The 15673-nt window shown below is 35.9% G+C and overlaps 2 protein-coding genes across 2 annotated transcripts; one reads left to right on the plus strand and one right to left on the minus strand.

The window, feature by feature from the left end:
• Nucleotides 1–2226: 2226 nt before the first annotated feature.
• On the minus strand, nucleotides 2227–4841 carry LOC106365617 (probable ethanolamine kinase). The gene is made up of 11 exons (XM_013805058.3): nucleotides 4530–4841; nucleotides 4322–4413; nucleotides 4142–4251; nucleotides 3943–4048; nucleotides 3691–3813; nucleotides 3510–3601; nucleotides 3311–3395; nucleotides 3078–3183; nucleotides 2917–2983; nucleotides 2567–2659; nucleotides 2227–2483 (listed from the first exon to the last, which is right to left on the minus strand). The coding sequence occupies exons 1-11, from the start codon at nucleotides 4673–4675 to the stop codon at nucleotides 2361–2363; spliced, it is 1143 nt and encodes a 380-aa protein (XP_013660512.2). The 5' UTR covers nucleotides 4676–4841; the 3' UTR covers nucleotides 2227–2360.
• Nucleotides 4842–9646: 4805 nt separating this feature from the next.
• LOC125585868 lies at nucleotides 9647–12818 on the plus strand. Its single transcript, XM_048755578.1, has 6 exons — nucleotides 9647–9722; nucleotides 9764–10209; nucleotides 10300–10643; nucleotides 10758–10956; nucleotides 11520–11741; nucleotides 11826–12818. The coding sequence occupies exons 1-6, from the start codon at nucleotides 9647–9649 to the stop codon at nucleotides 12816–12818; spliced, it is 2280 nt and encodes a 759-aa protein (XP_048611535.1).
• The last annotated feature ends 2855 nt before the right edge of the window (nucleotides 12819–15673 follow it).

The raw sequence follows: 15673 nt of genomic DNA on the forward strand, positions 1-15673 counted from the left end.
TACACCGATTGTAACACTACTCCTCGTTTGGTTCTTCAATGGTCTTTTGTTTCTTGAATGGTCTTCCATGAGATTTGCTAGAGGTCTTAGGAACTGGCTACAGTTTACATTTACGCTTGTTGTGTCCGGTCTGTTGACAATTGCTACATGTCTACACAATAAAACAAGTCAATTAGTCATTTAATCAATTAAAAGTTTACATCAACCATAGTTCTACAAGATTCAAAATTTCAATAGAAAACAAAAAATTCTATTACCTTAACATCTTGCAAGCTCTGAAAGTTTTTGTTTCCAGATCAGCTCGGACACTCCTTCCCGTAATCACAAACACATCAACCACAACTTGGACACTATGTCCCGAAATCAGCTATCAGTTGGTCTCTCAATAACGATGTTTAAAATTCCTGAAATCAACTCTCAATCAACCACGAAATCATGTCTGAGCAAGAGATTCTCAAAGGTATAAAATTAGGATTCGTCGAAATTGGGGGTTTCTGAATTGTTTTCTTCGATTAATATCTTGTTGGGTCGGGAATGAGAGCGTCTTACCATTTTAAACTAATGTCATGTGGTTTGGGAGAAAGACTTGTTGTTTTCTCTCTTAACTGAAACGCAACGTTCTGGGTTAACGGTTTCTGTCTATAAATCGAAATTGGGGGGGAGGGGGGGGGGGGGAGGGTTGATTTACGAATGAACTTTAGTTGGGATTTTAATTACTAAAGCCCCCTTTTTAAAAGCAGGAGTGAATGGGAGAAAAAATTTATATACAACAACATTTAAAAACAAATCCCTTATATATTAATTGAGAAACATTACAACTTTTTTTTATAGCCACACGTCATTAGTAGGAAGATTCTTACAATCATTACAGAAATAAGTGGGTCCATCTAATTATACAATAAGATTTTTATTAAACTACCAATAAATTCATTATTAATGTTCTTTATTATTTTCTTAAATAAAAGTTATGAATTTTCTAATATGGCTAAAGTATAAATGGCAGTTAATGATTTTGAATAATAAAGATTTGATAATAATTAGTGTATCTTCTTTCATATTTGTTTAATTTTAAACTATTAAAATAAATTAAACAACCACAATAACCATATAATAAAAGTTTAGATTTTTATGTATGTGTTATATTTTGAATATTTTTAAGAGAAATTCCCTATGATAGCCCTTTTTAAGTTTTTGTCACAAAAAATAGCTCTCAATGAAGAAAATGATCAAAATAAGTTTTATTAAAGGGTAAAAATACATTTTTAACCTAGGGTTAATTAAACTAGACTTAGGGTTTAGAGTTAAGGGGTGGAGTTTTCAGGATAAGGTTTCAAATTTAAAAAAATAAAAATAAATATTAAAATTTTCAAAACAAAAAGGGGCCATTTTTGTCATTTTTTTTTCTTAAGAGCTATTTTTGTGACAAAAACTTAAAAGGGGTTTTTTGAGAGAATTGCCATTTTTTAAAACGACTATAAATTACTATAATTTTTTGTCTCACATTCAAATTTTATGATCCATGGTTTAAAATTTTTGCTATGATAAAATACTAATGACTACAAAATCATATAAGTAAAAAGTTTAATTTAATTAATTATTAATATATATATATATATATTTTTTAAATTAAACTATAAACCATATAAAATAAATAAATATTTTAGTTTCAAAATATACTTTGAACAATTTTTTTTGATAAAAGCTTTGAACGAATATTGACAACTTAATTTTTTAAAATTTATAAATTACTAAAACTATTAATCCCACAATCAAAATTTTGTTATCAGTAATTTAAAGTTTTTGTTATTAAAGATACAAATGATCAAAAACCATATGAGTAAAAAGCATCATTTAATAGACATTAATATTAAAAATATAATATGTATTTTAATATCATTTAAATTTAATTACATATCCTATGAAATAGAAAAAAAAATTATTGTTTAGATTAATAAAATTGATTTATAGGGCACCAATTTAATTATATATGTAATAGTTATTGACTTTTAATTTTTCAATATATATTTATTATTTTATAATATAAATATTTATATAATGTTCAAAGGGAAGATCTTAACCTAGTATAGAAGTAAGACGTATATTCTACATAGCCACGAGCACGGCCTTGATCTTTTTATAAAACCAAGTAAACTTGCTTAAATGAAGTTGTAGATCTTGTAGGGAAAGAATTTTTCAGTCACTAGATTACTTTATTGAGCCTTTCAAAATTTAAAGAGCGACTATTTCCTTATTTCCTTTAAACAAGTTCATTCATACAAAGCAACACGAAACAACTTTTACAAGAATTGATGACTGACAAAAAAAGATAAACAATCAAATTTCCATTTTGGTCAAGCAAGCTACACAGACGCAGACAGGTGAGATGTAACAAGCGAAAAGGTAAGAGGCTTCTGCTTCTTGTATTCATTGTACCGCAAAAAGAAGTAACCCAAATAATCAAACTCAATTGGAGACATCCTTGCCTGTTCAACCAAATTTGCACAAGTTAAAACAAGCTGGAAATAATATGGTTTTGGTACCAAACGTTATGGTTATAGAAATGCACCTGTATGATTGCCCATACCGCCCAGTACAAATGAGACGCTAATTTATACGCGTCTGTCTCTATGAAGACTGACTCCACTTCACCAACGCTGACCTGTTTACACAAAGCAGTAGTATATGGCTATACTTTAGCTTTGGCAATATGCAACAAAGAGAAGGTAACAACCCCATATCCATATTATCTAAGCCATGGTTATTTAATTAGAAAAAGTTTACATTTGTGTTTGCATTTACAGAAAAAAAACATTGACTATTTGCCAACTTCAAACGCAAAAAAAAAAAAAGAAGAAGCAAATGCACAGAAACAACCGTGGCATATGTACGGACACTATTAATCTATTATGTTCTTACCTCGTCTGGTTTATCTGGCTGTAAGTAATGCTTGATGAAATGATATTGTTCTTCTTTAGTTGGGTAGCTACACAGCAACCACGACGAGGAAGTTATGTTCCAATCTTTTAAGATGAAATTATCATCGACAATAGAACAAGTCGAAATGAAGTTGGACATACAAGGTGTAATCACAGTCGTATCCTGCATATTCATTGAAGTGATTTCCAATGTCGAACCCTCTGTAGTTGTACGATCCATACTCGAAATCAATCAAGTACAGTCTCTCTGACCATAGATGTAGAGAATCAAGTTAGAGACTTGAGTACTATAACGACAACTTAAAGATACAGAAGATGATAACTTCACCATTAAGATGAATCATTAAATGCAGAGAAGAAGGAATTTTTCTCACCTTCGTCCTCATTTAGCATCAGGTTTCCAGAGAGCAAATCATTATGAGCAAACACCACAGGTGCGTTAAGTAAGCCTGTGAATTCCTGTTCAATCGTGCAAACAATATCAGAAGACCCAAGCAGGGAAAGACTGTTACAAGTCACCAAGAACACATGGCAGACATATAAAAAAAAGCTTCATTGAGAGAAAAGGAATACCCTTAGCTCAATAATTTCTTTGTAAAGTTCTTCAAACGAAATTGTGTCGAAGAGCTTCTGCCTATCAGGTTCCTCGAAGGCAAGAGTAGAGGCTGCAAGTAAAGGTACCGAACCAGTATGATTGGTTTGTAAGAGATATAGCCAACACTGTAGAGCAATAGTAAAAAAATAAAAAAGAAACCTTTTTCAAAGAACTTCAAGATATCAACCCAGAGCTGAGGTTCTTTGGGACCTGGTATGTTCACTTTATGAAACTTGCCAAGCTCTTTGGCAACCTCAGCAGCAATCTTTGGCTGCCTCATGTCTGGCCGGCCACAGGAAAAAAGCGAAATGAGATCCATATAAAGTTACTTGAATACTACTGAGCACCACTTCGACTAACATTACTGTAAGCATATGACAGTCTCTCTAAGAAATAAAAAAAAATGACAACCTGATGGCGCTAAGGTTCTTGCTTTGATAAATGATTGCACCATTCCATTTCCAAATCCACCAAGCAACTTGGCACCAAATCCGGCAGCAGAGAGATATTTGATAGCCTACTGAAGCAAATAAAAAAAAAAGAAAAAAAAGACACGAGATAGAACTTCAAGTGATACAAAAGACCTCAGCAAAAAAAAAGAGTCTGCTACCTGTAGCTCTCTCTGACGGTTAATAACATAGTCAGTGTTAGGCCCATAGAGCCGCACTGTTATTGAGGATTCTTTGTCTTCTTCTTCCTCCTTCACAGAAACCTTCAGCACTGCCATCAAAGAAAAGAATGATTCGAGCAATTTCGGGATGGAAAACGTATATAATGAAAAAACTCTCACATAGGTTCGTGATGCCTCCAGACACTCTCTCGACCGAGAAGAGTGAATCGTCAAGCTCTCTCCAATTGCTGAACAGATCTTTACATAACTCTCTGTTAAAACATCATCACAAACGAACGGTTCAAGAAAACACGAAACAATTAACAAGAATACGAATTCCACAAGCAAATTTAAGGAGAAACACAGAAATCTCCATGGCTTAACGAACATGATGCGAGGAATCATGAGGGGGAGAGGCAAAGATGTGTCGACTACAGAGGAAGAATACGGGATCTGGGAAGAGGAGGCGTCGTCGTTGCCCCTACCTCCTTCAGCTTCCAATATCGCCCAGTTATTGTTCTTCGCAGCTCCCATTTTTTTCAAATTTTATCTTCTTGGTTAGATTCTCTTTTCAGATCTCAATTTGTGTGATTCTGTTTTCCCTTTAATTTTTTTTTATATTAGCCGTCCTTTTCTATTTCCCCAATAAATTGATCAAAGTCGCACCTTCTTCACATGTCGTACAAGTTTAGAAATAGAATCTTTTCTTTTCTTTTCTCATGTCCTGTGAAAGTTTATCGCCTTTGGGAACTTTGTAAAATCTTTTTTTTTTTAAATCAATAGACTTATTTTATGGTTTTTTTATCAGATGCGCTTACTTGCAAGGTGGTATTACAATCTTGGGGACGACTGTCCTCGTCGTGGTTTGAAGGCAACTCTTGCGTGGTCCAGCAAGCCCGTTCACATTATATCTGAGACAAGGACCCTCAAAGCGCGGACCCATTACCCATTTCCAGAAGCAATTGGATCAGGCCCAAGCCCAGTTTTTTTAACCATCGCTTGAGGCAGAAGCAGTGCCTCTCAAGAAAGGTGGGTGCACTCATTTCTTCTGGCAGTTCCAGATGTGTTTACTCACCATTCCCAACCGGAGATTTAACTCTAATCAGACCCGTAGCAACTCTCCGATTGTGAAGACCATGTCTCTGCCTCTGGTCACATTCCTTACGACGATATGGACGAACCCGTGTCGGGTCTGGTTCAATTCGATCTTCAGTGTATATTTCATCGATTTTTCTCTACATCTTCTATGCTATCGGGTTTGTCTTGTTGTTTTTCTCTCTTCTATCTAATTCATGGCTCATATAATTAATTTCTCATCTTAAAATTGTGTGTTGTTAGATTGTTCTAACGAGGTTCTTAAGCTTGGTCAAGTGTAGGAGAAAGCTTTGAATTGATCACAGTGAGAGAGCTTTAGCCTCCGAGAAAGACATGTATCATAGCAACAGTCTCACCTTCTGTTCACTGTCTCGAGGAAACCTTGAGTACTCTAGATTAGGGCAAAGCATATTAGGAACAAACTAGAGGCACACTGATCAAGGCACGAGAATGCAGCAGGCTTGAGAAACATTTATTCAATATGCTCTGAGACTTCATCTAGAAAAAACTTGAGCCAAACCAGCAAAATGCTTGCTTCCTCACAAACGAGGAATTTAAGAAATCTCAATATGCCATGAAGGAGAAAGATTTCATCATTTCAGAGCAGAAAAGGGCATCACTTTCTGGATTACCGAAGCTCCAGTTAAAAAAAAAAAGAGAGGCTCTGAGACTCACCATTTGGCTCCTAGAGACAAAACTCATCTCATGCCCTGTCCATCTTCTTTAAAGCGGAACGCTCTTGTTGAGGTTTATACTTGAACTCACATTTTTTTATGTTTTTTCTCTATGAACATACCTGGAGATCGACTGAATAAAAAAAGTCTTACAGGATGCAGATAGATCACTTAACGCTTTTCCATGTCTCCAAGAGAAACCACGTTTTTGGCTTTTCGTTATCTAAACCATATCTATAACTTTGCTTCTTAAGCTCTTACTTCCCTTGATACGACTGAGAATGCACAGGAACGTTGAGGATCTCACACATAGAGTTGCGCATGGAAAGGTTAGATTCATCAACAGACCTTTGAACGTTTGCTGCCCTTACTCTCTAAAGTCATTGCCTTCAAACTTTAAAACTGACTACCTAGTTGAGATTAACCTCTCTGATAGCTCAGTTGAAACACTATGGAGTGGATGTCAGGTACTATACTTCCATGTGTTTCTTTTGGTGGATGTCAGGTATTATACTTCAAAACAATCTGCCTTTTACACGAAACAAATCTCTTGGTTTCTTTTGTATGCCAGGAACTTGGAAGTCTAAAACACATGAAACTTATTATCAGGCGGCAGTGCTTGAATCACTCGCCGTGGAGGGTGTCTCTTGCCTTGAAGGTTGATAACGATAATGATGGTTGCAGGAAGAAGAGATTCGCTGTGGATGGTGATGATGATGGTCTTTTGGTTTAATGTGTTCTGGTTTTGCTTTATATATTTTTTTTAATCCTGGTTTAGTTTTGTAAACCGGATTATATTTGTAAACCATTTTAATTTATTAATAAAATTTTTTTAATTTTTGATTAATTTTTTAATTATCTTATTTTAAATTATAATGTTCAATCAATAATAGCAAACTATAACAAAAGTTATCTATAACATATAATAGTTTTTTCTTACCCTAAGAAAGACCATTTTTGTGCTACAAATCAATTGTCTTGTATTTTGTTCATCTGCATTCCTCCGTTGAACTTCATCAATCCAACTCAGCTCCGGATTGCACACGATCAATTTAGGTGGGGCTGGCCCTAGTTTCAGTTTTCATAGGTCCACCAACAAACCGTTTTAAAGAACCATGGCCCATTAAATTTGACTTTCTATTACCATTAGATCTAGAGTCTCTCTTACTCACACAGCAGCTACCTAAACAGTCACAACCAGCTCTCACAACTGGAAATCTTGACGCTCTCTCTATCATTCCATGCTTTTCTGAGTTCAACAACTAACAGCTCGGCTTTAGCTCCGTTAAACCTTCATGGCTCCATCACGATAATTTTGGAACTAGAAGCTTTTGTCTTTATCTTAATGCACTCGCTGTCTTCGAAGCCCTAGTCAAGTTTCACTCTATCTTCATGGTCGTAAATGTGGAAATCTTCTCTCTACCAGATTCACCTAGTCTGTGTTTTCACGTCATTGATCCGGCATGTCATTGATATGGCCTCTGATAGTTTTGCTATATTGTGCTCTTCAGCGTCAAATACATATATGGAATCAGAGTATGATCGTGCTTAGTACTTTCGATGTCTACGTTTTTGGAGCTCCTCACCAAAAGTTCTTCTCAATCAACATTTCAACCTCTTCTTATGGGTGTATCAATGTTCTTCTATTCAACTATCATTTGTTGCTTTGAACAATCGTTTTAGGGAGTAAGGTAGAGCTTCCCCATGATTTTTTTCATACTGTTGAGCATGATTTTTTTCTATTTTCAATTTTTTGTAATGCTTCCGTTCTACTGTCGAGCATGTCTCCGGGATCTTTTGTTTCGGTTGTAAACATTGTTGCTCATTAAGATTTTTATAATATAAGTATTTGCACAAAAAGGAAAATACAAATCTTTATGAAATATTATACAACCAGGATAAATAAAATAAATCATTGCTCTTTAAGATGGTAGGGTACATCCATATTAGGAAAAGGACGCCCAAAACCACAACACCCATATCATCTCAGAGATTTTAGGGTTGATATGAAGTGGAGAACATCTGAAAAAGAGAAGTCAAACCTGGACAATTAGATGCAAACATTTATTTAATTATAAGCATGGGAAAATAGTGGAAAAAGAAAGATATGTAACAATCATACACAGACACTCTCGATTATTCTTCCATCCTCATCTCATCTCCTTTTCAAGCCAAGATTTCACTCTCCATTTTATTTTTAACTATTATTTGACTAAATAAAGCTTTTGATTAATGTTTAACAGGTGCTAGTGATTATATTGCCCAATCGGAGGTATTTTGTTGGTATTGCTTCCTATCAAGATATTTCCTTGATCTTCTTGTGGATCGGCTACAAAACCGTTCCAAAGTGTAAATATATATATAGAACAACTAACAGTTTAGTCACCCGAACAAAACGTGGGGAAAATTACAACATTATCATTTGTAGATTCTCAATTTCATGTATTATGCTGGGCTTGAACTTAAATTATCACACAAACCATTAGAGTAAAAGTATATTGTTTGTTTAGATTAGAGTTAAAAGATTGGTCTATCTAGGATTTTCCATATAAATAGGACATCTGCGTCTCTTAGAGCACGATTATCGGGAGGTAATTAAGAAGGGTCATTCACAAAATAATAATAAGATATAGTGTGGGCTCCACAAAGAAAAACAAAAAACCGGTTATAAAAGTCGCGAAAAAAGGATTGACTTTGGTCTGTTTCTTGTACTGTTTGGAGGCCCCACTGACACGTGGCGGTCCGCGATTGATTCTCTTTTTAATTTTTTTTCTTTTTAATCAGAGAAAACAAAAAAAAAAATTTAGAAACCCAAAAAAACAGTTTTAGCGATAATCATGGCCTTATTTCACACGCGGGGGTTATTAATAATATATGTTTTCATTAGTTGTTTTAAGAATGGATGTATATCTAATATTTAGCATTGGTTTAATTAATCTTTCGTTATAACATAACTGATAAAAGTTCGTAAAAGTTTCGTAGTAAATAAAAGCCATCGATATCCAGCCCTTAACCCCTTTTGAGCAAGGCAACGTCGGGGCATGTAACCTCAGGGACTGATATTAAAGTGTTGAAGAGCAGTCGACAAGGTACTAAGGTGAATGTCCCATTGGGCCTTCAGAACAAGAAGTTTGAGATTCTCCGTCGGGGATCTCCTCGGAAGCCTTCCTCTTCGTCTCAAGTAGCCCATACGGCTAGAGACTCGACTAGGTCAAGGAAACATAGTCAGAGTTCGAAGAAACAGAGCGGTAGTGTGTCCAAAGGTGATGGGTTGATGGGTACCAAAAGCTCATCACAGGATTATAGATGAGGACGCTCAGTTGGAACTGTCGAGGGATTGGAAACGACCTCACAGTTCGACGCCTTACGGAGATGTGTCAGAAGCATCGCCCAGGATTTGTGTTTCTTTCTGAGACGAAGAATAAAAGGCCGCTGTTGCAGAACATTCATGCCAATTTAGGATTTGATCATTTATTTACTGTTGAGCCACTTGGTTTCAGCAGAGGTTTAGCTTTATTTTTTATGGATGAATTTCAAGTTAATGTTTTATTTTCGAATAACAGAATGATTGACATTGAGACAGTTATTGATGGAATAAAAGTTTTTATGACGTTTGTTTATGGTGACCCTGTTTTGGAACGAAGAGATCAAGTTTGGGAACGTCTTACGCGTTTCTAAACAACTAGAACTGGACCTTGGTTCATGATTTGAGACTTCAATGAAATCACGGGTCACAATGAGAAGGAAGGAGGGAGACAGCGTTCAGATAGCTCGTTCCTATCCTTTAAGCAAATGCTTACAGATTGTGGGATGTTAGAGTTTTCTTTTACGGGGGACATACTTTCATGGGTAGGGAAGAGAGCAGGACGTGTAACTGTTCGATGTCGTCTAGACAGAGCAGTAGGCAATGCTGATTGGCATGAGAAGTTCCCACACTCTAATGTCAAGTACTTGAGATTATGGGGATCGGATCATCGTTCGATTCTTGCAGATATACTGACAAAGCCAACGAGAAGATCAATGAAATTCAAATTTGATAGGAGATGGCTAGACAATGAGGAACTGAGGCAAGTCATTCTTGAGGGATGGAAATCTCCTGATTTACCCCCCAATGCGAATATAATGGAACATATCTCTAGTTGTCGAAAAGCTTTGAGTGAGTGGAGGAAACAACACAACATCAATTCGGCAAAGCTAGTGGAGGAGTTAAAGGATAAAGTTGAGGGTTTATATGCAGACGACAATGCGACGACGGAGGAAATTACAGCAGCGTTGAAGGAACTATCTGATGCTCTTAAGGCATAAGAAATGTTCTGGAAACAAAAGAGTAGAGTGTTTTGGCTGAGAGAGGGAGATAAAAATACCAAATATTTTCATGCCTTAACGAAGCAAAGGAGAGCAAGGAACAAAATCACGCAGCTTCTGGATGTTAATGGTAATATAGTTGAGGATGAGGAAGGACTGGTAGCCATTGCTACTAGTTATTTTCGACAAATCTTTGAGTCATCTACACCAGAAGACATTGAAGAGGCGCTATCTGAAGTTCCTACGACGATTACAGGAACAATGAATGACAGCCTCACAGCTCCTGTTTCAGAATGGGAGGTTAAATTAGCTCTCTTTGCTATGCATCCAGATAAGGCACCGGGACCAGATGGGATGACTGCGCTTTTTTACCAACAGTTTTGGGATATAGTCAAGCAGGATTTAACTCTTATGGTGAATAAATTCATGTTTGAAAAACATGTAGCCAATAGTCTGAATGATACAAACATATGCCTTATCCCGAAAACAACTAAGCCTAATGATATGGCTCAGTTCTGACCCATAAGCTTGTGCAATGTTAGCTACAAGATCGTCTCGAAGGTCTTATGCCAGAGACTAAAGAAAGTCTCGCCAGGTTTGATATCAGAAACCCAGTCAGCCTTTGTTGCTGGAAGACAGATTTCAGATAATATCATGATTGCTCAAGAGATGTTTCATGCCCTACGAACAAAGCCGAGTGGACGTAATAAGAGGATGGCTATCAAGATAGATATGAGTAAGGTATATGATAGGATGGAATGGTCGTTTATCGAAGCTGTGATGCGTAAGATGGGATTCTCTGAGACATGGATCACCTGGATTATGAGGTGCATTACGTCGGTCAAAGTTCTCATGAATGGGCATCCAAGAGGAAATATTGTTCCAGGTAGAGGCCTGCGTCAAGGAGATCCTTTGTCTCCTTTCATTTTTATTCTGTGCACGGAAGCGCTCGTTAGCCTTCTCAATCATGCAGAGAACCAAGGGAAGATAACGGGGATGTGTATTACATGCGCATGTCCTTCGGTATCCCACCTTCTCTTTGCTGATGATAGCCTTTTCTTCTGTAAGGCGGAGCCCCGTGAATGTGAAGAAGTAATGAAAGTAGTCAGGAAATATGGTAAAGCATCTGGCCAATGTATAAACTTTGACAAGTCTTCCTTACTCTTTGGTAAGAGGATTAATGCAGCCACCGGCAAGAGGTTAAAGATACACTTGAAATACACAATGATGGAGGGATGGGAAAGTATTTGGGGATCCCGGAGGATATTAGTGGCTCTAAATGTAAACTTTTTGCATTTCTAAAGGATAATCTGATGCACAGAGTCAATGGATGGACTGGTCGATGGCTCTCAAAAGGAGGAAAGGAAGTAATGATCAAATCCATTTTACTAGCTCTTCCGACATACGTTATGTCGACGTTTCTGCTCCCATTGGAGATCTGTGAAAACCTCGCTAGTGCCATTGCACAATTTTGGTGGAGCTCGAATCCTCCAAAAAGAGGGATACATTGGGCGAAATGGGACAAGGTTTGTTTACCAAAAGAAGAGGGCGGTATTGGCTTCAGGCTTATTCATGAGTTCAATTTAGCACTACTGGCAAAGCAATTATAGAGACTGGTCCAATACCCTGATTCTTTGGCTGCCCGAGTATTAAGGGGGCGATATTATAGGATGACCTCGCCATTGAGGGTAACCTCTACTAGCAGCCCATCATATGTGTGGACAAGCATCTCCGCAGCAAGGAAGCTTTTACTGCTAGGAATCAGACAGAAGATTCACTCTGGTTACGACGTCAGGGTGTGGGAGGATCCGTGGATTCCAACGACACCTGCTAGACCGGCTAGACCTATAGCCCTTGTGATGAACCTAAACATGAGAGTCAGTGACATCATTAATCAGGAATCAAAGGAGTGGGATGTAGGATTACTAGATGATTATGTCCATCCTGATGATATACCTCTCATCCGCAGTATGGCTATAAGCTCTACTCACCGTCGAGATACTTTTTGTTGGAACTACACGAGAAATGGCCAATACACAGTCAAGTCTGGATACTGGGTTGCTCAGAACCTATTTAAGCAAAAAGAGGAAAAGGAAATATTAGAGCCAAGTATCACTAAACTTCAAGCATTTGCTTGGAAGTTGAAAGCGCCAAGGAAGATGTGCCATCTTATATGGCAATTGATCAGGGGTCAGGTAGCAGTAACGAGGAATCTAGTAAGGCGTAATATGAGGTGCGATAATTATTGCCCAAAGTGTGGGGAAATAGAGGAATCTGTAACTCATGCAATATTTGAATGCCCTCCAGCCTTGCAAGTATGGTCTTTATCGGTAACTCCTACAAGTCCAGGTATATTCCCAGTGGCGAGCGTCTACACAAACATGGACTATCTTTTTTGGAGGAAAAATAATATCATTGTACCAGACCAAGACAGAGATCCTTATCCCTGGATAATATGGTATATTTGGAAGGCTCGCAATGATAAGCTTTTCAGGGGTATAGATAGAGACCCTTTGGAACTCGTTCGAAACGCAGAGAGTGAATGCCAAGCCTGGTTTAACGCAAATGAGATGATACCGCCACAAGTCCGGGACAGCAAATAACGATGTAAACCAAGTCTTAAGCTTGGGTAATATCTGCTTGCTAGATGGATCTTGGACAGCTTCTGATCGCTTTAGTGGATGTGGATGGGTCTGGATGGATAGTAGGGAGGACATACAACTTATGGGAACACGAAACTTTACTCGATGTGAATCAGCGTTGCATTCGGAGGTAGAAGCGCTGCGATGGGCGATGGAGAACATGCTTCAACACTCGCCGTGCCAGAGCTTTGGAACGGACTGCAAAGAGCTGATCGCAATGATAAATGAACCCCAGAAGTGGCCAAGATTTGCGACAGAGCTGGAGAAGATAGAGACGCTGCAGATTTGTTTTCCGGATTTCAAAATCACCCATGTACCACGTCTGTGCAATCAGTTTCCTGATTTTTTAGCTAAGACTGCTAGGAGCTTTCATAGGGAGCTACTTTTCATTGGTTGTTCTATTCCGGTCTGGTTACCCAGACCACCTCAAGATTGAGTAATAGAATGGCCGTTTGACATCAAAAAAAAAAAAAAAAAAAAAAAACCCCTTTTGAGCAAATAATCGATAATTTTATTCCCAATCATCAGAAATTTGGTGTTATACCAACTTACCATACTTGACCACATAGGACTACCAAGTCCAAACACTAATTCTGTTAAACGAGGAGTCATTTCTCTGCGTCGCAGTTGCATTATAAATTTATACAGCATGTGGTTCAAGTTTATGATCTTCCATGAACATGGAGTTCGACAATCCATCATTTATGAAGATTGAGTTTGAAGCATGAGCGAAAATATGCATTGATTGATTTGAGTTAATATGAAAGATTTAAAGTTTTCTCATAATAATTTGTGATGTCTAAATTTTTAAATTTTTAAATCTTTAATGCACTTATGCTAGTTGTGGAAAAAAACTAACTTTATGGTATTTTAGCATTTTGACTAACAAACAAAAAAAGAACAGGAAAACAAGAATTTTACATACTTGAATGATATTTTAAAATGGTAAAATTGTTAAAGCGTTTTGAGCTTTTTCAGTTATTTATTGTAAAAAACAAGATAATTTTTTGCTTCAGATTATATTCTTAAACATCTTTGTGAGAATATGCGACAACGTGCTTGGTAGGAACTACTCGCCCCGTGGATTTCTAGCTGGTCCTGCAAGGCACCGACCATAACCCTTTACATGTGAGTCCTCAGTTACTCTTCAATGTAGGTTATTGGTGTGTTTGACGTTCTTCGAACCTAAGATCTTACCCTTTAACAACTTTTCCACAAGATAAGTTATCACCAATTGACCTGTTTTTTATGACAACCCACCCCGGGAGAACTATCTGTTCCGTGTCCTGCAGGGTCAGCCTGGAACCCACGGAGCGGGGTATGCGATTGTCACCGAATATCCATTAAGTTTTCATAAAATCATGAAAATGGTACAATTTTTAAATTATATGTAAAATAGTCAAAATATTATATCAGCCTTGGAAACAGCATCGATATATTTATTTTGATATCATAAAATTGAGATAATAAAGATAGCATTCAGTTTTAAGAATGGTACTAGATTTTGACCCGCGCTTTAAAAGCGCAGAATAAATTATTTTTTATCAAAAAAATATTCATAACTTAAAAGTTGTACATAATTTATATATTTTATTTTTAATGATCTTCTTTTTGGTTACCAACATATACAATACGTATAATTATGCAATATGATCACATATATATATACTTATTCTTTGGTTGACCACATAATTTTTTTTGTTGCCAGAATTTGATAATGATCTTTTAATATTTTTTTGTTTCAACATAAAAATAGTAAAACAAATAAGTACTGACATATCTACAACTAACTACTACTATAAAGTTAATCATGTTCTGCACTTAAATTTGTAATTAATTATCAGTAATTTTATTTTTAGTTTGGGGCAATTCTCTCAAATAACTATTTTTAAGTTTTTGTTACAAAAATAGCTCTAAAAAAAATGACCAAAATAGTCTTTTTTATTTTGAAATTTTTAATATTTATTTTTTATTTTTTAAAATTTGAAACCCTATTCCCAAAACCCCACCCCTTAACTCTAAACTCTAAATCTGATTAGTTAACCCTAGGGTAAAAATACATTTTTACTCTTTAATAAAACTTATTTTTGTCATTTTCTTTACTGAGAACTATTTTTGTGATAAAAACTTAGAAATGGATATCTTAGGAAATTTCTCTTTAATTTGACATCTCAATAATCTAATGGAAATTATCCAAAATTGATTTTAAAATAGGCTAAAATTTTAATAAAATCACAAATAGTTAGATTTTTAATGGACCTATTATTACTTTAATCTCGATTTATGCTATTTAGCTGCTGTGATTTTAATATTATTATAAGACGTGATGTGGATATTTTATGTTAAATATTTTAGATCTCTCATTTAAAATTACATAAGATATTCCAAGAAGTATAATCATAGATGTTACTGTAGTTTCCACATTTTTTTGTTGCAAATATCTTCAAAAATAAAGATAAAAATTATGGAGATTGAAATAATAGATAAAGAACATTGTTTAGTTACCATATAAACATTAAGAGATTATAAGAAACTATAAATGATATCAAACTACCTAAATATCATTTATGATGAAATTGAAATGAGGAAAATATTTCAGTGTGTTACTATATTTACGATGATTACACACTGAATATTATTACTATAAAAATACATTGACGTTGCAAGTAAAGGTAAAAATCATTTTTTTTGTTAAAATACTAAGTCAATCACAATATTTGGTTACCATATACATAATAACGAAGAGGAAAGTACACAAATCATGTTTTGATATTTACGTGAGCATTGATAACATAGAGATAAAATGATTTTGTTTA

The sequence above is a fragment of the Brassica napus genome, chromosome C4 (assembly GCF_020379485.1).
Source record: "Brassica napus cultivar Da-Ae chromosome C4, Da-Ae, whole genome shotgun sequence".
Taxonomy (NCBI): Eukaryota; Viridiplantae; Streptophyta; class Magnoliopsida; order Brassicales; family Brassicaceae; genus Brassica; species Brassica napus.

Bases quoted from the DNA above. Each gene is read 5' to 3' on its own strand.
- LOC125585868 (XM_048755578.1), top strand. From the start codon at position 9,647: ATGAGAAGGAAGGAGGGAGACAGCGTTCAGATAGCTCGTTCCTATCCT. The intron at 10,210-10,299 runs GCATAAGAAATG...GCCTTAACGAAG, and splicing joins AACTATCTGATGCTCTTAAG to CAAAGGAGAGCAAGGAACAA. The intron at 10,644-10,757 runs GTTTGAAAAACA...GTGCAATGTTAG, and splicing joins CTTATGGTGAATAAATTCAT to CTACAAGATCGTCTCGAAGG.
- LOC106365617 (XM_013805058.3), bottom strand. From the start codon at position 4,675: ATGGGAGCTGCGAAGAACAATAACTGGGCGATATTGGAAGCTGAAGGA. The intron at 3,814-3,942 runs GTTGTCATTTTT...GTGGCCGGCCAG, and splicing joins AAGAACCTTAGCGCCATCAG to ACATGAGGCAGCCAAAGATT. The intron at 3,602-3,690 runs GTTTCTTTTTTA...CTTTACTTGCAG, and splicing joins CTTGAAGTTCTTTGAAAAAG to CCTCTACTCTTGCCTTCGAG.